The following is a 19073-nucleotide window of genomic DNA, read 5'->3' as shown; positions in this document are numbered from 1 at the left end:
CGTAGGACTGTAGGACTGTGACCCCTATTGCGTGCGATGGGCTGCAGTTAATAGCACAATTATAGTCTTTTTTTTTTAATAATTCAATTTTATCGAGTTACATTCACTTACCATTCAGTCATACAAAGCGTACAATCAGTGGTTCACAGTACCACCGTATAATTGTACGTTCATCACCAGAATTAATTTTTTGAACATTTTCATTACCACACACACAAAAAATAAGAATAAAAATTAGAGTGAAAAGGAACAATTAAAGTAAAAAAGATCACTGGGTGCTTTTTTTTTTTTTGCCCCCATTTTTCTACTCATCCATCCATACGCTGGACAAAGGGGAGTGTGGTCCTTATGGCTTTCCCAATCACACTGTCACCCCTCATAAGCTGCATTTTTATACAATCATCTACAAGATTCATGGGTTCTGGGCTGTAGTTTGATAGTTTCAGGAATTTACTGCTAGCTATTCCAAGTCATTATAACCTAAAAAGGGTTGTCTAAAGTGTGCGTAAGAGTGCCCACCAGAGTGACCTCTCGGCTCCTTTTGGAATCTCTCAGCCACTGAAGCTTATTTCATTTCATTTCACATCCCCGTTTTGGTCAAGTTGTGACGAAGGTACCACACTAATGCAGAGTGTTAATAATGCAGAAGGGGGGTTATATGGGAACGCTCTAATTTTTACATGATTTTTCTGTAAACCTATGACTTCTGTAATTAGAATATTAGATTAAGAAATAAAGGTATGCTGTTCCTGCCACTGCAGTGGGTGCCACCCACCACGGCCCCCGGGCTCCAGAGCCCAGGTGTTGGTGCCCGGAGTGTGGGGGGGTCCTCTGTGGAAGCCCCCAGGCCTGACCATGACCACCTGCCCGTCCACCTCCCCATAGACTGACCCCTGGTCCTGGGCAGGCGTGGCCGTTCTTAGGCCCTTGTTGGTGCTGAGTAGATGCCGAGGGGACCCTGTGCCCCCGCAGTGCCTCGCTGACGGGGAAGGAGCCTCCTGAGGCAGCTGTTCGGGCCCCTCCCCCCCATTGTCCAAGCAGTGGAGTGGGGGTGGTCGTCACAGAAAGGGACAGCCAGGGAGTGGGACGAGGACGGGACCCCATCCTCTTGCCTCCCCTTGGAAGGTGGCACGTGAGGACCCGAAGCACCAGGCCGTGATGGTTCTGTGTGGGATGTCGGGAGTGGTTTTCCTTTCCCGCTAACTAGAGCTGCCAGCCTGCCCCGCTGACATCCAGGAGTGCAGAACGTCGTTCGCAGCTGCCTGCCCATCGAAGCCCCTTTGGCTTCTTTCCTCCACACCTGTCTCAGGGCACCCTGAGGCCGTTCCCTTGTGTGGGCACCTCGGGGCTGCTGCCCACACCCCTGAGCTTTCAGGGCTAGATGATGTGGTCACTACTTCTCCACTCCCACCAAAAAGGATGCTGCGGGACACACAGTGCTGACAGCAGCCTCTGTCTCTGCCGAGGCCACCGCTCCCGAAGGCGCTGTGTTCAACGGCCAAGTGCAGAGCACGGCAGCCCAGGAGCCAACCGGGGGTGGCGAGGCCCCTCCTGGCATTTCCGGCTGCACCGGAGGGGTGGCAGGCAGAACCCCGGGCCCTGCGGTCAGGGTCAAGGCTCCAGGGTCTCCCGGCTCAGGCCTGAGTGCCAGGAGGGAGGCAGCCTTTTCAGAGTGGAGAAGACGCCGGGCCGACAGCTCCAGGAGGACACGCTGCCCTTCAGAGCCCTGGCAGTTTAACGGGAGCTGGGCCTGACTGCCCCGGGAGCAGGGGCTCTCCAGGAAGGCCGCCTGGCCGGCCCCGTCCGTCCCTGGCTGCCCAGCCCTGCCCGTCACAGGCCGGCGCTTGCAGCCAGGAGTCCCGGCGTTTGGAGCTGCCGGGTGGGCACCTGCCCTGCTCTGCCTGGAGCGCGGTGTGTGTCTGTTTCCGCCGTCGCACCAGGATTTATTTTAGGGTTTGACGACTTACGTGACAAAAGAAACGAGTTTGAACGTTGCTTTTTTCCAGCCTGGGGACAGGACCCGGGGAGGGGGCCCACATGAGCGGCCCCCGTTCCAGGGCAGTGGGATCTGACTGTCCCCGTTTGCTGGGAATTCTTTCACGAAAACAGGAAACCAGGAACCGATTTGAGCTCCTTTGTCAGCCTGGCTTCCCTCATCCGTCCGGCAGAGCCAAAAACCCACAGTTGTGTTTGTGTGGCAATTTTAGCAGATGAAAAGGAAGAAGCGTTTTCTTCGGGTTGGTTCTTTATAATCAAAATGAGTGTCTCTCTTTTAGCTGGAAATTCAGAATCCCGGTAATTGGCTAGAAAGCAGTGACCCTGCGGATAAGTTACGATGTTATGCTGCCTGTGAGCCCCTTCCCATATTATTAGAGGAAGGGGAGGGTGAATATAAGGTTAATGGATTCTGCTGCTAACCCGGACTGGGAAATGAGATTCCATCGATTTATTTAGTATGTCCTCTGTCAGGCCTCCCGGGCACTGTCCCCGTGGACCCAGCAGAGTGCACGCGTGGTCCTTCCTTCCCCGGGAGGGTGGTGCCACGGCCTGTTCTGGGCAGGGGTCGGCCGCACAGGATGACTGGCAGCAGCCATCACCCTGCAGGCCCGGAAGGGACCCCAGCCCGGCGGCCACAGAGCAGCTCCGCACGAGGCCTGCTCGCTCCAGAGGCTGCTGAACTCACGGCTGCAGATGTGGCCGGGGGTGGGTGACCCCTTCCGGGAGTGGAAGCCTCGATGGCGAGGGTGTTCCAAGACGGCTGAGCGTGGCAGGGGGCACCACGGGCTGTGTCGGGGACCGTACCATCCAGCTGCCTGCCCTGCCCGGGAAACAGGAGCACGTTGTGTGCCCTCTGCCCTTTGGGGGAGACCGAGATCGGCACCTGGCACCCCGTGGACCTTCCTCCTCTTTAGGCAAAACCGACGGGGGCTTTGCGGCATTTCCTGGGTGCCTAGCTCCACCCTGACCCTTCCCAGCCCTGCGCTCACCACCCTGGCTGCCCTCCCTGGGTGGGCCCAGGGGTGCTACTTACTGGCTTCGTCGCCTGGTGAAATGATCCGCTCCTTTGGGATGCCTTCCATGGGCAGGGGTGGCACGGGGGTCTCGAGGCCTGTGTGCCCTCAGCCTCTGAGGCGGCGTCTCATCCCTTTCCTCCCTCCGGCACATGTAACCTCTCTCCGGCAGGTGAAGGCAAGTCCTGCCCCTGGGCCAGCCGGCCGGCACCGTCTCGGGACTCTGCCAAGACTCCCCAAGTCCCAGGGAACTCTCTGCCATGCAGAGGGACAGTGAAAAGGTTGGGGATAGGGCCTTTGTGGTAAAAAAAAAAAAGACATGATTAAAACAATGAGGGTTTTTTAAAATGCAGATCAAAGACTCTTGCACAAATGTTGTAAGAAATAGCTATACTTCTGGAGTCCGTTGTCATTGCTTGTACGTACAGCTTTTATTTGGATGTGTGAGTTCCACTACATTATGTAAAAAACAAGTGTCACCTTTCCCTAGCTGCATCCAATAAAACAAAGACTCTTCCAGCCTGTACAGACATCTTCTGTTTCGCTGTTGGAGCAGCAGCGGAAGTGTGGGTTGTATTGAGCTTTTGTTAAAATGTGGTGGTGGTACCCTCTCCTGACAGCTGGGGCAGGTTCAGAATTCCCCTAGGATACCAACTTCAGGCCCAGACTCAGGTCTGGCCGGGATGCAGGGCAGTGGCGTGCAGAGCCGTGCAGAGCCGTGCTTCACCGCCACACGGAGCTGAGGTCACAGGTTGAGGCCACCAGTTTAGTCCTGTGCTCCTGGCCGAGTCACCCAAGCCCTCTGGGCCCCCACCTCCCTCTTTTCAAAGTGGGGGTGGGATAAGCCTATCTTAGGGGGTCGTTTGTGGATTAAGTGAAATAACGTACATGAAGCCCTAACATCACACCAGGTAGAGGCTAAATAGATGGCCCCACCCTCTCCCCCTCACCTAGGATGTGTTTTTTTTAAACTTACTGTTTTGAAATACTTTCAAACTCACGGGACAGTTGCACAGATAATACCCATCCCAGAGAACTCCGTCATACTCTCATGGCCCCACACACCCAGATCCACCAATTTTAACATTTTGCCACCTTTGCTGTACCATTGTCTCTCTCTCTGTCCGTCTACCTACCTATCCGTCTGTCTACCTGTGGGATGCATTTTTAACTTCTGACATTGATTTTTAACACTTGTAAGAGCAAATACTTTTATAGCACTGTGTGCCAGGCTCTAAGTGCTTTACATCTATCATCTCACTTAATCCTTGTAACAAACCTGTGAGTAGGAACTGTTATTTTCACTACTTTGCAAATAAAGCCAAGGCACAGAGAGGCCTGTAGTGTGCCCAAGGTCACACAGCTTGTAGGTGGTGGCGTCCGGCTGCACACCCAGGTGGTTCTGGGCCGACTTTCCTGCTCAGGCCCGTGAAAGCGTTTCCTTCTGGGGTTGGGCGAATGTGTGGCAGTGCCGCGCCGTTGGCCTCGGCCCAGCCACCGTCTGGGTGTTCTCTCGCAAAAGCATCACCCCCAGAACAGCTTCCCTGGCTCCAGCCATCTCCTTGGCAGGAGAACGTGGTGGTTCTGGGCTCTTCCCGTGCCCTGCCAGGGGAAATGTGACCTGGCTTTCTCTCTGATTCCACAGAAAAGGCCACCGACGGCTCCCTGCCTAGCGAGGACTGGGCGCTCAACATGGAGATCTGCGACATCATCAACGAGACGGAGGAAGGGTGAGTGAGTCTCCCGCCCCCCACCCCAGCCCCTCGGCCTCAAGGGCGTGGGCACTTTATTTTTTGTTTTGGTTTTCGTATATTCGCTTTGGCATTTAATCGACTGGCACTCTTCATTATCTTTCCTTTTCCCTTCCACTCCCGCCACCCCTTCCCCAGTGGCAGTTCTGGAAGCAGAGCAGTAATGACCTCTTTTAATAAACCAGCTTTTAATTGCAAGTGAAAATGAAGTCGCTGGTTGCTCGGCCCTGGTGGGCAGTGGGCTGTGCTGCCTGGCCCTCGGCCCTCCCCTCTCCTCCCGGCTCTGCCTCCCCTCCCCAGGAGTTGGGGGGAGCCCCACAGTGTCCACAGGGGGGTCCAGGGCATGGGCAGACACGGCGGGGAGGGGCTGACGCGGGGTGTGCTGACTCACCACGGGCTGCCCGTCTTCCCACCTTGCATTCCTGCATGGCGCAATCTGTTTTTGAGTTTTTATCTATTTTTATTTTCCTTTACTGTATTCACTTTTTCTACACGATATCTACACTCTGTTCACACTTCGCACTTCTTCCAGTTGGTCAGTATTTAGCCCTCTGTCCAACACCCTCACAACTTGGCATCCTCTTGAGCCATGTCCAGCACAGTGCGCTGAGAACGCTGTGGGTTGGGCGGCTCGAGCCGAGTCCGGGCCCCCACCTGCCTGGGTCCTGCCCTCTCCCGCCCAGAGGCATTTATTGCGTGACGACCCTGTGCCGTGCCCCGTTGTACATGGGAGGACACAGTCCCGGGACAGACGCGCTCCCCGCCCTCAGGTGGCTCACCGTCTAGAGGGGCAGGCGTGGACGAGACGATGAGAACACGCGGTCGGGTCAGGTGGTGACCAGGCTGTGGAGAGGAGCGAGGCCGGGAGGGAGCAGGGGAGCGAGGAGGCCGAGAGCGATCTGGAGGACAGCCGCCCCGCGGGGGCCCGGGCAGAGGCTCGGAGGACACGGGCGAGGGGTGTGCGGGGACACTGGGACGGAGGGGCTGTCCCGGCAGGCGAGGGGAGAGGGTGACGGGAGGGCACAGGTGCCACAGGGAGTCGAGGCACCAAAAGGACGCTGGCTTTTCCTCTGGGCGAGGGGCGTCCGCTGGGGGCTCTGAGCTTTCACTTTATGTAGGTCCCGGCCGCGGGGTTCAGGATTGCCTGGCCAGGGCTGCCAGGGCGGAAGCCGGGCCGCGGTTAGGAGGGTCTGGCCGCATCCGAGTGGGAGACGGTGGTGGAGCAGGGAGGAGGGAGCCACCAGAGTTTTCTGGTGTGGGTGTAAGAGAAGAGTCGAGGACAACACCCGGGTTTGGGGCCTGAACAAGCACAGCGAGAGAGAGAGGAGACACCGAGGAGCAGGGGCTGGGGGCTGGGAGCTAGGCATGTTGACTATTAACTCGGGGGGCTGCCGGCAAGCTGCTGGAGTGGGGGGCGAGGGCCTGCACTGCAGAGAGACGTTCTGGACCCTCACTGGGAGACGATGTCCTCACTCTCTGCATGTGGGTGACTTGGCATCTGGCACGCGGGCGTGATTCACAAGCTGTCACTGGGCCGCGTTCCTCTGCCGCAGCCGTGCTCAGGCCATCTTCCTTCAGGCTCCTTCTCCCTCACGGCCACTCAGCAGCCCTCTCCCTCGTTACTGGGCACTCGGCCAGCGGTCATCAAGCCCCCCGCGGGGCAGGCTCTGGGAGCCGAGATGGACCCGCCGGGGCGCGGCAGCTGGCATGGGAGGGGACGGGGGAGCGGGGTCAGGGCCCGACAGAGACCCTCGACAGGTGATCCCTTATTGCTCAGCACAGAGACCCGAAGGGGCTGCTCTCCTCGCCCCTCACAGGGGAAGAAGGCCTGGGGGGCCGAAAACAGCGCTGGGTCGGGTCAACAGGTGGCAGCTCCGAGAGTCCCACTTTGGGCCAAAGAGAACAATCTGTGCTGTTTGTTTGGGTTTTTTTTCCCCTCGGGGTGGCAGGGGCACCAGGGTACCTGCTCCTGAGGATTCCTCCTGATGCATCTGGGGGCAGGGGCTGGCGGGGCCCTCTCATTAGACCTCGTGTCCCCCCGGGCTGTGGGGCACGCAGGAGGGAAGGAGGTGGGGTGGGTGAGGGCTGGGCGATGGCCACTTCACAGGTGATGGCAATTTCCCTAGCCAGTCCCAGGTGGCCCAGGGTGGCCCGGCTCGGGCCAGTGGGCTGAGGGGCGTGAGCATTCCGAGGTGAACAGGGAGATGGCGGGGGTGTGCCATTTGAGAGAGGGCGTGCGTGGACCGAGGCTGCACAGGCGGCTGAGGTCGGTGGGGGCAGCCTTCTTTCTGTGTCACACTCCCCGGTTGGAGCCCCCTTAAGGCGGCCCGCCTCCGTGTGGCCCCTCCTGTCCCCTCTTGGGGCTGAAGCCAGGGGTCGTTTAGAGACTGGCACTGAGTCACCGCGCAGCAGCCGGCCTGTCGTGGCCTCCGTGGCTCAGGCCTGAGCCGGGCCTCCCTCCCCAGCTCTGTTTCAGGCCCTCTTCGCCCGGCTTCTTGCACTTCAGCCCCACTGATCTTTCAGTTCCTTGAATTTCCCGCATCCCTGTATCCAGTTTGAAATCTTCACAAATTTGAGGAATATGGAATTCTGCCCCCAGCATCATTTGCTGGGGCATTGCTCAGATACTGTGTGGCTGGAGAGCAGGGAGCCGGGAATCAGCTTCCTTATTCCAAAGGCCTCGGTCAGCTGGGGTCGGGAACTTCCTTTTCAAATCTGCACCTCCCAGGAGGCCTGGGGACACCTGTCCCCACAGGTAGTCAGGCTCCTGTTCTGCTCTTTGGAGTGAGAGCCTGGCAACGATTCCTGGGGGTCTCTCTGTGAAATAACTCGCCAAGCACCCCACAAGTTCCTAATGGTAGGATACCCCACCCACTCCTTCCTGCCTCAAGGCCCCCGTCCTGCTGTCCTGTCATCGCTCCTGGCCAGCTCCATCATCCACTGGGTCTCCGTTTTGGACAAGTCCCCTGTGCGATGGTTTCATGACACCCCTTGTGTTTTACCTGAGTTCACCAGGCTGCCGTGACCAATACCCTGCACTGGTCGGTTTAAAAGCGGGAGCGTATTGTTTCCTGGGCCAGGGGCCGGAAGTGAGGGTGTTGGGGGCTCCCTCTCTCCCGAGTCTGCAACGTCCCAGCAGTCCCCGTCACTTGGCGAGCTCTGTCTCCTTGTTCCTCTCTCTCCTCTTTCTCTCCCTCCCTGCTCCTCTGATTCTGGCTTCTTCTGACTTCTGGTTTCTACTAACTGCATCCAAATGACCCTTGCTTACCGGCCTCCAGCCATGTGGATTCAGAGATCCTTCACCAGGGAGCCCACACCTTAACTAATAATTCCACCTTCCAAGGCCCTGCTGACAAATTCCTTGTCCCAGACAGTGTCTCTCTCACCCCCACTAGACAGAACTCCCTGAGGGCAGGAATTTACTAGTTTCGCTCACATTCTTGTCCCCAGCACCTAGCAGATGCTCTTGATAAACACTGAAAAGGTGACCGAAGGAACCAGTCCCTAAGGAACTTGCAGTCTGGTGAAGAATGGAGGTCTGGAAGTGTAACCAGAACGGCAGCAGATGCTGGGGCGAGGGAGGCTCGGCGGCGCAGGGCGGCCTGAGGGGTGGCAGCCGGCCTGGGCTCCTGGCCACGAAGGGATCAGCCAGGCAAGGCAGGGGGCCGGGCGCACTGCATCTGCACCAGGCGTGACCTGTAGTGGGCCCGGGGCTCCACTGCCCCCCTGCAGTGTGACCTTGGGTGGTTTACTTCCTCTCCCCGTGCCTCAGTTTCCTGATTTATAAAATGGGGGCTTGTAGGGATTTGAGGAGTCAATGTGTGCCCATTCTCTGGCTGTCTGGCCACCTGTGCCACACGGAAGGATCTGCTCTGTGTCCTTTAAAGACTGCTGTCCGTGCCTTTCACCCTAACTTCAGTTGTGGTGCCCTCTGTCCGTCCGAGGGTAATGGGCCCCGTGACCGCTGCCCTGCGGTCCCACCTTAGAGCGCGTACCCAGGCCAAGTGCTGGGTTCTGTCAGCCGGCCCGTGGGACAGCCCATTTTACAGTGAGGACACTGAGGGCCTGAGGGGTTCGGTCACTGGCCAGAAGCCTCACGGCTCAGCCAGGAAGTGGTGGATGCAGCACACAGCTGCAGAGGCTCTGGGAGGCAGGTGGGGGAACACCCCAGGGCTCTCCCGGGCTTCCCTGAAGTCACCTCTCGCCGTGGGACTTCTGGCCTGATGAGCGCTTACATCTGAGGCCTGGGGCAGCAGTCCCTGGGCCAGGATGCCTGAGACCCTGCTCCCCAGGCCTCACCCCAGACCTGCAGAATTGGAGACTTAGGGCCCAAGCTGGGGATCCGGGAACTGCTCCCCAGGCGGCTGTGCTGGGCACTGATCCGGATCGTCTGTGACCGTCTGGGGGCTTCTCAGCTCACTGCCTGGCCGTCTGTGCTCCAGCCTCCAGCTGGGGGGGCAGTGGAGCAGGACAGGAGGTGGGGGGGGGGGAGCCAGCAGGGAGTTCAGCGGGACCGGAGAGAGCGTCTGGGGTCGGGGAGACACTGGGGAGGGCCTCGGCGGGGCGGTCCGGCGGCCTGGCCTTCACCCTGAGGGCCGCAGGGCTTGGCCACCGCCCGGGCCCCTCCCGCTCAGCCTCCGCCTTGGCCGTGGCTCTGGCTTCTTCCCTCCCTCCCTGTTTCCTGCTCCCTGCTATCTAATCTGCTGCTTCTGGAAAGTTTTCAGTTCCTCTGACGTGACTTTGATCCTCCCCTCCCGTCTCCCCGTGGGAGAGAGAGAAATACTTGCTTTTGTGCTCACCCAGTCGCGCGCAGGCAGCGCTTCCCGTGGGGGGCGTCCCCGTTACCTCGCCCCCGGCCGCCGGCTGCTCTCCCGTCCCGCTCCCACCCCTGCGGGGAGAGCAGCCGGCCCTGGGGCTCCGTGATCCGGGGAGGGCCGAGGGAGGCCGCGGTTTGGCAGAGCCCGTGAGAGAGAGGAGATCAGCCAGGCTCCCGGGCGGCGTGCTGGGGCATCAGCCCGATGTCCCGGCGCGGGGCGCGGTCACGGCCCCGTTTGCAGACGGCCGCAGCCATGGCCCTGTGTGCAAACACTCTCCGCGGGGCCTGTTCCCCGAGAGCCTCGGCCCTCTCCCCTTGTGCCAGGAGCTGAGAATTCCGGCAGGGCAGCCGGGCTTCGGGTCGGAAGTGGGAACAGGTGACTCAAGGGTGCGTCTCTGCCTTCCAGGAGATCTGCTGTGTATTTCTGTCAAAATTGGACGGATTAGCAGATTTTCACCCGCCCCTCCTCTGACATCCTCACACTTCTTTTCTTTAAATTAGAGAGTTGTAGGTTTACAGAACAACCTGCAGAAAATACGGAGTTCCTATAACCCCCCGCATTAACACCCATGAGGGTGGGGCCTTTGTCACGGTTGATGAAGAAGGTTATTCTAATTGAGCTGTTAACTGTGGCCCATGGTTTGCATTAGGGCTCCTTTGTTGGTGTTATACACTCCTATGGCTGTTTCATTTTTAATTTTTATTCTAGTGACATATATGCAACCTAAAATTTCCCCTTTTAACCACATGCACATGTATAATTCAGTGCTGTTGGTCACCTTCACAAGGTCAGCTGCCTTCACCACCACCAGTTACCAAAACTTCTCCCTCACCCCAAATAGAAACAATGTTAATTTAGGCATTAATTTCTCGTTCCCTACCTCTACCCCGGCCCTGGCAACCTGTATTCTAGTTTCTGACTCTGTGAACTTGCATGTTCTAATTATTTCCTATCAGTGCCATCATACAATATTTGTCCTTTTGTGTCAGGCTTATTTCCTAAACATGAAGTCTTCAAGGTTCATCCATGTTGTGGCATGTATCGAAACTTCATTCCTTTTTTAAGGCTGAATGATATTCCATTGTATGTAGAGTCCGCACTTTGTTTCTCCACTCATCTGTGGATGGACACTTGGGTGGCTTCCATCTTTTGGCAATTGGGAATAATGCGGCTGTGAACATCGGTGTGCAAATACCCGTTAGACTCCCTGCTTTCCGTTCCGGCGGGTACGTACCTAGTAGGGGGATTGTCGGATCATAAAGCAGTTCTCAACTTAGCTTCCTGAGGAACCTCCAGACTGTTGACAGCGGCTGCACCGGTTTAGTTCCCACCAGCAGGGAGTGAGAGTTCCTGTGTCTCCACATCCTCGCCAGCACTGATTTCCCTTTTTTAAAAATAGCAGCCATCTAGTATAAAATGGTGTCTTGTGGTTTGATTTGCATTTCCCTGATGGCTAATGATATTGAGCATCTTTTCATGGGCTTTATTGGCCTTTTGTATGTCTTCTTTGGAGAAATGTCTATTCCAGTCTTTTGCCTCTTTTGAAGTTGAGTTGTTTGTCTTTTTCTTGTTGACTCCCTATCAGGTTTAAAAAGTCATTTAAGGAAGAATACATTCCAAGTTCTAAACTAGCGATTTATGAATGAGCTCTTAAAAATGACCCATTTGTAAATTTGGGACTGCCTGTAATCCCATGAGGGTCCCTGGCAGCCCACATCATGTCTGCTACCACAAAACACACAGTTCCTTCCTCACGTTTAAAGGAGACTCACTTAAGCTTTCTCAGGGTAAAAAAGGGGGTTCCGTGGAACCCAGAAGAAGCTGCACCCCCGGGCCCAGCCACTCTCCTGGCCACTCCCTCTTCGGTCTCTCTTGTGCTTTCTCTGGAAAAAAGTCTCTTGCCGTTCCCACCTCCCGGTGGGCTAGTTACTGTTTTCTCATCCTTGTATGTGACGCGGAACTCAAAGGTCTGCAAAAGGCAAGCTGAAAACCTCCCTCCCACCCCTGCCCCCCAGTGCCATCCTCGGAAGCGGCTGGCGTTACCAGGCTCCTAGGTGTCCTTCTAGAGACGCTCTCTCCCTGTTCTAGTGCATGCACCGTGTGTGTGTTTTTCCCTTTTGTATCTCAGAGATTACGTATGGGTCTGCGAATTACTCATTCACTTATCTTCGAGCTCGTTCCGGATTGGTGTGTAGGGGTTTCTTTCTTCTTTTTTTTTGCAGCTGCGTGGTATTCTGTTGTGTGGGTGAGCCATAATTACATTTACCCTATTCCCGTAGTGTGTTTCCAGTCCTTTGCTTTTCCAAACAGTGTTGCAGTGAATAACCTCGTATGTGTTCTAGTTCACACAAATGGGAGTGAATCTCTGGTTCCCCGAGGTGGGATTTGCAAGGAGCTCACCTGTCCTTTCCTGCAGGCCGAAGGATGCCATCCGGGCCTTGAAGAAGCGGCTCAGCGGGAACCGGAACTACAGAGAAGTGATGCTGGCGCTGACCGTGAGTGCGGCCCTCCTGAGGGGGCGGGAGCTGGGGGAAGGCCGGCCACAGGGAGCCGGTCGCCACACGCGCCCTGGGGTTCAGCAGAGCCTTGCAGCAGGGCCCTCGAGGTGTCCCGCCTGCCTCCGAAGCAGGGGAGCATCCGTCTGGAGGCTGCGTGTGCCGCCTTTGTGTGCTGAGCCCTGCCAAGGGGCCCCGGCCGCGCCCTCGCTCCCATTTCTGCCACCAGCCCGCTCCGAGACCTGGGGCCAGTTTCTACCTTGTAAAAGTCACTCCCACCTTGTGAGTGTCTGCTAGGGACTGGGCTGAGCTTTTCAGACGTTTAATGCAGATGTCTGTAACCACCTTGCAAAATAGGTTCCATCATCACCCCCACCACGTGGTTGAGGAAACCGAGGCTCAGAGAGGGCTGGGGTTGGCCAGGCCGTGGATGGCTGCCTGTCATGTGGGGCGAAAACTGACAATAGCGTGCAGGTGCTCGAGCCAGTCGGCCAGTGGCTCCTTTCGGGAAGGAGCTGACCAGGCTTTGGCCTTCCCTCACGATGCCGGATAATTAGGAGGGACGACTTGGTATTTGCAGCTTAAACACAACATTTTCTCAGGCATGTGGCAAAACCTGCATCACAGTGAATTCTTGGGATACAAACTGTAACAAGCCAGCATGTTGACTTCTCTGTAGGTTTGAAATAGTGGGTCATTTATCAAAAACAGGAATGAAATGGTTACTTTTCAAGCAGAGAAACTGTATTTTATTGCCTAAATGAAAACCCAAATTTATTAGGAGAGTTCCCTCTGCCAAGGAATTGGGATTTGAATGATAAAAGAGACAAGGCCAGGCAAGAAGCCGGGAGTTGCAAGCTATTTTGTTCGATTTTGAGCCAAGGCATTCACTAAACCCAGAGTGATGCCCCAACTGAATTGTTTCCAGTAACTAAAACCGTCAGGGAATGCGCCTGAACAGGCCAGGGCGTTTTCCTGGCATCTCAGACTTACCCCTGCAGGCACCCCACTCCACAGCCACCTGTCCCGGTTTGCTAAAGCTGCCATTTTGCAAAATACCAGAAATGGATTGGCTTTTATAAAGGGGGGTTATTTGGTTACACAGTTATAGTCTGAAGGCCATAAATTGCCCAAGGTAAGGCATCAACAATAGGGTACTTTGCTGGTTTGTATGTGTTATGTCCCCATAATGCAGAATTAATATCCTTTAATGCAGTCTTGTGGGGGCAGATGTATTAGTGTTGATTAGGTTGGAACCTTCGAATTGGGTATTTCCATGGAGCTGTGAGTGACACCTTTGATTAGGGTGTGACCTCTTGATTGAATGTTTCCATGGAAATGTAGCTCTACCCATTCAGGGTGGGTCTTGATTAGTTCTCTGGAGTCCTGTGAAAGAGTTCACAAGCAGAGGGACCTCAGAGTAACTGAGAGTGACATTCTGGAGGAGCTGCAGCTTACAGAGACATTTTGTAGCATGCCACCCAGGAGCAAGCAGATGCCTAGAGAGGAACGTCCTGGGCAAAAGCCATTTTGAAACCAGAACTCCAGAGCAGATGCCACTGGCCATCCTCCAGTGAAAGTACTCTACTGTTGATGCCTTACTTTGGACACTTTATGGCCTTAGGACTGTAACTTGGTAATCAAATAAACCCCCTTCACAAAGCCAATCCATTTCTGATATTTTGCATAATGGCAGCATTAGCAAACTGAAACAGGGACCTTCTACTAGAGAAAGGCCACTGGCATCCAGAAAACCTCTGTTAGCTCGGAAGGCATGTGGCTGGCATCTGCTTGCTCCCAGGTTGGTGTTCTCCAAAATGAGGCTCTTGGGAGAGTTTTGTCCTCCCTTAGCTGCAGCGACTCTGCAAGATGTCACTCTCAGTTGCTCTGAGGTCCTTGTCTGTGAGCTCCTTTATAAGACTCCAGTGATCCAATTAACACCCACCCTGAGTGGGCAGGGTAACACCTCCATGGAAATTATCCAATCATACATTTGACTCACAGTTGATTGAGTCACATCGCCTTGGAAACACTCAGTCAAAGAATTCTAATCCAATCAACGCTAATACATTTGCCCCCACAAGATGACATCAAAGAACATGGCGTTTTGGGGTACATAATACATCCAAACTGGCACATTCCACCCCCTGAACCCCAAAATGACATGATCTTTCCATATACAAATTAAATTCATCCCATCACAATATCACAAAAGCTTAAGTCATTTCAATAACAGTAGGTAACTACAAGATCCCATCAAAATCAGTTATAGGCATGGTCTGTCCCAAGGCAAAATTCCCCTCTGGCTGTGGACCTGTAAAACTCAGAACAAGTTATCTGCTTCCAATATACAAAGGAGGGACATTCATAGAATAAACATTCCAATTGCCGTAAGGAGAAATCGAAAGGAAAACGGTTTATGGGACGAAAACAATTCCTAAAACCTGCAGGGCAAACTTCATTAGATTTCAAAGTCTGAGAGTCATTTATACAATGATGATTTATTCCTTGGGGCTTGAGAGAACGGGCGTCCAGCCCTTTCCAAGGGCCTTCGCAGCAGCCCTTTTCTCTCCAAACGCTGGGGTGAGTGCTCCAACATATCCACACATTGGGGAGACCACCTTCTTCTCGGCCTCACCCTCCACAAACATCGGGGTGCCACCCGGACTGTGCCTCTCTGGGGCAAAGGCTCTTCCCTCTCTGAACAGCAGGGTGGCAGCCAGGCTCTCCCCAGTCCCCGGGGAATGTGCTCCACCGTCTCTGAGGCCTGGGTGACAGCACTCTTCCTGAGCATCGAGGTGGAAGGCCCACCCTCTGCCTCCGGGGCAAACTCACTCTTCCCATGCGTGTGGGCTCCGCTCTCCCTGCCGGAGACCTCTTGACTCCAGATCTCAACCTCCATAGCTCTGTCTTCGAAGAAATTTTTCCTTCAATTTGTTCTTTTGTGCCCTCCAGTCCAGACTGGCCCTCGCTCCGGCTGTACAGTTCTCTCAAAAATCTCATTGGCTTGGCGTGAAGCACACAGGAGTCAAAACCATCAGACAGTAGAACTTTCCACAAATCCTTTCTGAATAACTCCATCACCAATCCTGGCTTGTACTGAAATGGTGGTTGCGTTCCGTGTTTGGTTAAATCCTCACATGGAGCTTCTGGGGTCTCACTTTTTGGAAGCCCAGAATTTTCCAAATGAGCAGTTTCTGATTTCTTTGTACCCAAGAGTTCATTTCTCAGCTTATCCCTCTCTTCTCGCATTTTACTATAAGCTGCAAGCAGAAGCCAGGCCACGCTTTCAACATTTAGTGTCGAAATCTCTTCAGCTAGGTATCCCAGCTCATCTTTTTCAAATTCTGCCTTCCATCTGACACCAGGACACAATTTTGCCAAATTCTCTGCCACTTTAAAACAAGGATCACCTTTCTTCCGACTTCCAACAACACATTCACCGTTTCTGCTCAAGGCCTCATCAGAAGTATCTTTAGAGTCCATATTTCCACAGTCTCTCCAAAGCAATTTAGGCCTTTACTATCAAGCTCCTCACAATTCTTCCAGAATCTTCCCCTTATCCATTGAAAAAGCCGCTCCAACATGTTTATTATTTGCAAACTCAGAAGCATCCCACTTCTCTGGTACCAAAATCTGTTCCGGTTTGCTAATGCTGCCATTTTGCAAAACACTAGAAATGGATTGACTTTTATGAAGGGGATTTATTTGGTTACAGTTACAGTCTTAAGGCCATAAAGTGTCCAAGGCAAGGCATCAACTATCAGGTACCTTCACTGAATGAAGGCCAGTGGTGTCCAGAAAACTTCTGTTAGCTCGGAAGGCACGTGGCTGGCATCTCTTGCTCCCAGGTTGTATTTCAAAATTGTGTTATCCAAAATGTTGCTCTTGGGGAGTTTTGTCCTCTCTTAGCTGCAGCTCCACTTCAAAATGTCACTCTCAGTTGCTCTGAGGTCCTTCTGTCTGTGAACTCCTTTATAGGACTCCAGTGATCCAATTAACACCCACCCGGAACGGGTGGGGTAACACCTCCACGGAAATTATCCAATCAAACATTTCACTCACAGTTGATTGAGTCACATCTCCATGGAAACAATCAAAGGATTCTAGTCTAATCAACACTAATAATTTGCCTCCACAAGATTGCATCAAAGAACATGGCGTTTTGGGGTACATAATGCATCCAAACTGGCACACCTCCCCACTGGATCTCTCCAGGATGGAAACCATCTTTCTGAAAGGGACACCCCTCAACCTGCCTCCCTGTAGCAGAGCGTGCCGGACAGCCCCCACCCTTCCAGGAGGGCCTGGCGCCCTGGGGAGCCTGTTGAAGGGGTACAGCCCTGTCCCGGCACTGGGTGGCCCCCACCCCATGTGCTTCGTGGGGTCTTGGGTCAGCTCGGTGTGGCCCCTCTGTCTTTTTCTTCATCCCCTGCTTCCCCAAGCCCTCTCCCCACTTCACACCTCCACACCCTAACACTTTTGCTGTTTACCCATAAGGAGAGACTGCGTGGGAGGCCCTGGGCCTCTGCTTGTCCTCAGTGTGGGAACTGAGCCCCCTTCTCCTCACCCCTTGGGTTTCGGCCATGTTCTGGAGAACTGCTGCTCTGTGTTTTGAGCCTCAAAACCCATGGGGGCAGATTGCCGAGGGCCTTTGGGCAGGATGGTCTGAAGCAGGCCCCGGGGCCTCCCCAGGCTGCGTGGCCCGTGCTGGCGGAGGGAGGCCGCCGTGTGCTTCCTGCCCTGCTGGGCTCCGGGGCAGCTCTGGGGCAGCCCTGGGGCCTCACGGAGAAGGCTGGGGACAACTCAATGGAAGGCTGTGTTCCTGCGAAGCGGGCAGGGCGCTGGGCCCTGTGCTGCCCTGAGTGGAGCAGCGCCGTAGCCCCCCCGGGCCCCTCTGCCTGCCTGCCCCTCGTCCTCCAAGTCTCCTGCACGCCCACTCCTGCGTTCTCCCCAGCTACCCGCCCTTCCCTGTCCCGTCTGCTCCTCAAGAAATAAAGCCTGCTTGTCCCCTCTCATGGCCCAGCAGCCCACTGTCTGCCTGCGTAGGCCCAGTCAGGAGGAGGGTTTAGGAGAGCCCTGGGCTCCGTGAGGGCAGGAGGGACCCCACAGGGTCACCGTGAAGGAGGGAGCACTGGTTACCTCGTGGTCAGCTGAGAGTGGAAGCGCCTCCTCAGCGAAGGAGAAACGGTTTTGTTGTTGAGAGGCCCTGAGGATGCTGAGCTCCTGAGTTGTCCTTGGCAAGCTGACCGGAACCCGGCTCCCCTGTGCAGGCAGCGGTGGGAACGGGGCGCAGAGGCTGCCTGGCAGGGGAAAATCCTGGCTCCTGCCTCCCGTCTTGTCACTTGGTATCCCTAAGCCCCTGCGTCCTCATCTCTAAAGTGTGGATTGCGCCACATTTCAGGGTCATTTCATGAACCAAAGGTGGGAACAAGGCAGCTAGTGCCCATTGATGCCAGGGGGCTGCTTGGAACAGCGCTGGGAGGGCCCCATCTCAGGGCAGAGACGAGGACTCGGAGGAGGCTGGCCGAGGCCCGCCCTGCCTGATGGCCTCCAGCCAGCGTGCCTGGCCGTCTCTTCACCTTCCCGAGCCTCTTAAGGCTGAAGAATGAGGCGCCATCCACTTAAAGAGGACCGGCTGGTTGTGAGAATTAATTACATGAAGCTGCTGCTCTGCATAGAGGAGGCAGCCAGGGAGCGTTATGGCTGGGGGCTGTGTTAGTTTGGGTACGTTGTGTCCCACCAAACGCCATATTCTTGGATGCGGTCTTGTGGGAGCAAACGTATTAGTGTTGATTAGGTTGGAACCTTCTGATTGTTTCCATGGAGATGTGACCAACCCAACTGTGAGCGACACCTTTGATTAGGGTGTGACCTCTCGAATGTTTCCATGGAGACATGGCCCCGCCCATTCAGCCTGGGCCTTGATTAGTTCACTGGAGCCCTGTGAAAGCTCAGACAGAAGGAGCTCACAGCTAGCTGCAGCTGAGAGACACATTTTGAAGACGGCTGTTGAAAGCTGACACTGACATTTTGGAGAAAGCCATTTTGAAATGCAACCTGGGAGCAAGCAGACACCAGCCACGTGCCTTCCCAGCTGACAGAGGTTTCCTGGACACCAATGGGGTACCCTGTTGTTGTTGCCTTACCTTGGACACTTTATGGCCTTAAGACTGTAACTGTGTAACCAAATAAAGCCCCTTTATAAAAGCCAATCCATCTGTGGTGTTTTGCATAAAGGCAGCGTTAGCAAACTGCAACAGGGACCTTCCTTTGCAGCCACACTTTATCAGAGTAAAGCGTCATTCTATGAACCCTGCTCAGGGGAGCGGCTGCCTCAGTTGGCCCATGGGCAGACCCTCGAGAAATCAACCTCGGACAAATAACCGACGGTAACCGAGGCAGTCAGAGGTGCTCCCTCTGAGGGGACTCCCCAGCTCGCCGACGTTGGCCTGGGAAGGGTGGTGACGGTATGGGTTGGTCTGCAGAGAGCTGTGCTCAGGGCTGGAGAGCCTCCTCAAACTGGTTCCTCTCCCAGTCTCTGCCTCTCTGCTTTGCCTTTCACTCGGGCACACACGGCGGCTTCTGAGTAGTCACCATTGTCAGGATGCACCATTTACCAGACGCCTGCAGTGTGCCAGGCTCGGTGCCAGGTGCTCCCAGCAGTGCTCTCTGTCACCTCACCACGGCCCTGCTGGGGGCACACTGGCCCCCGTTCCGGGCGAGGACTCAGAGACTCGGGGAGAGGGGGCAGAGCTGAGATGCAAGCCCTCCCTCACCGGCTGGCCAGAGCCCACATGTTCCAGGCTTTTCTGAGTGGCTACAGCCTGGGTAACTGGACGAGGGAGGAGGGGAGGGATCGGATGACTGTCAGCCGTCTGGGTGGGAGAGGGTTGGCTGTTGCTCGTCTGCGTTGCAGGAGCAGGGCAGTGTGGGGTGTGTGAGGGATGCATGTTGCCTCCTCGCACACTGGGGCCAGTAACTCACTGGGCAGTTCAC

The 19073-nt window shown here is 55.2% G+C and overlaps 1 protein-coding gene across 6 annotated transcripts in view; it reads left to right on the top strand.

The window, feature by feature from the left end:
- The window catches only part of TOM1L2 (target of myb1 like 2 membrane trafficking protein), a 97267-nt gene that overhangs the window by 45270 nt on the left and 32924 nt on the right, over positions 1–19073 (top strand). For all 6 annotated transcript variants that reach the window (XM_037807941.1, XM_037807940.1, XM_037807939.1 and 3 more), the window contains exons 2-3: positions 4657–4741; positions 11996–12074. In XM_037807941.1, the coding sequence (XP_037663869.1) occupies positions 4657–4741; positions 11996–12074 (164 nt within the window). The remainder of the gene's footprint in view (positions 1–4656; positions 4742–11995; positions 12075–19073) is intronic.

This window comes from Choloepus didactylus, chromosome 18 (assembly GCF_015220235.1).
Source record: "Choloepus didactylus isolate mChoDid1 chromosome 18, mChoDid1.pri, whole genome shotgun sequence".
In the NCBI taxonomy this organism is placed as follows: Eukaryota; Metazoa; Chordata; class Mammalia; order Pilosa; family Megalonychidae; genus Choloepus; species Choloepus didactylus.
Note: the sequence above shows the minus strand (reverse complement) of the source record. Positions and strands in the feature narration are given on the sequence as shown.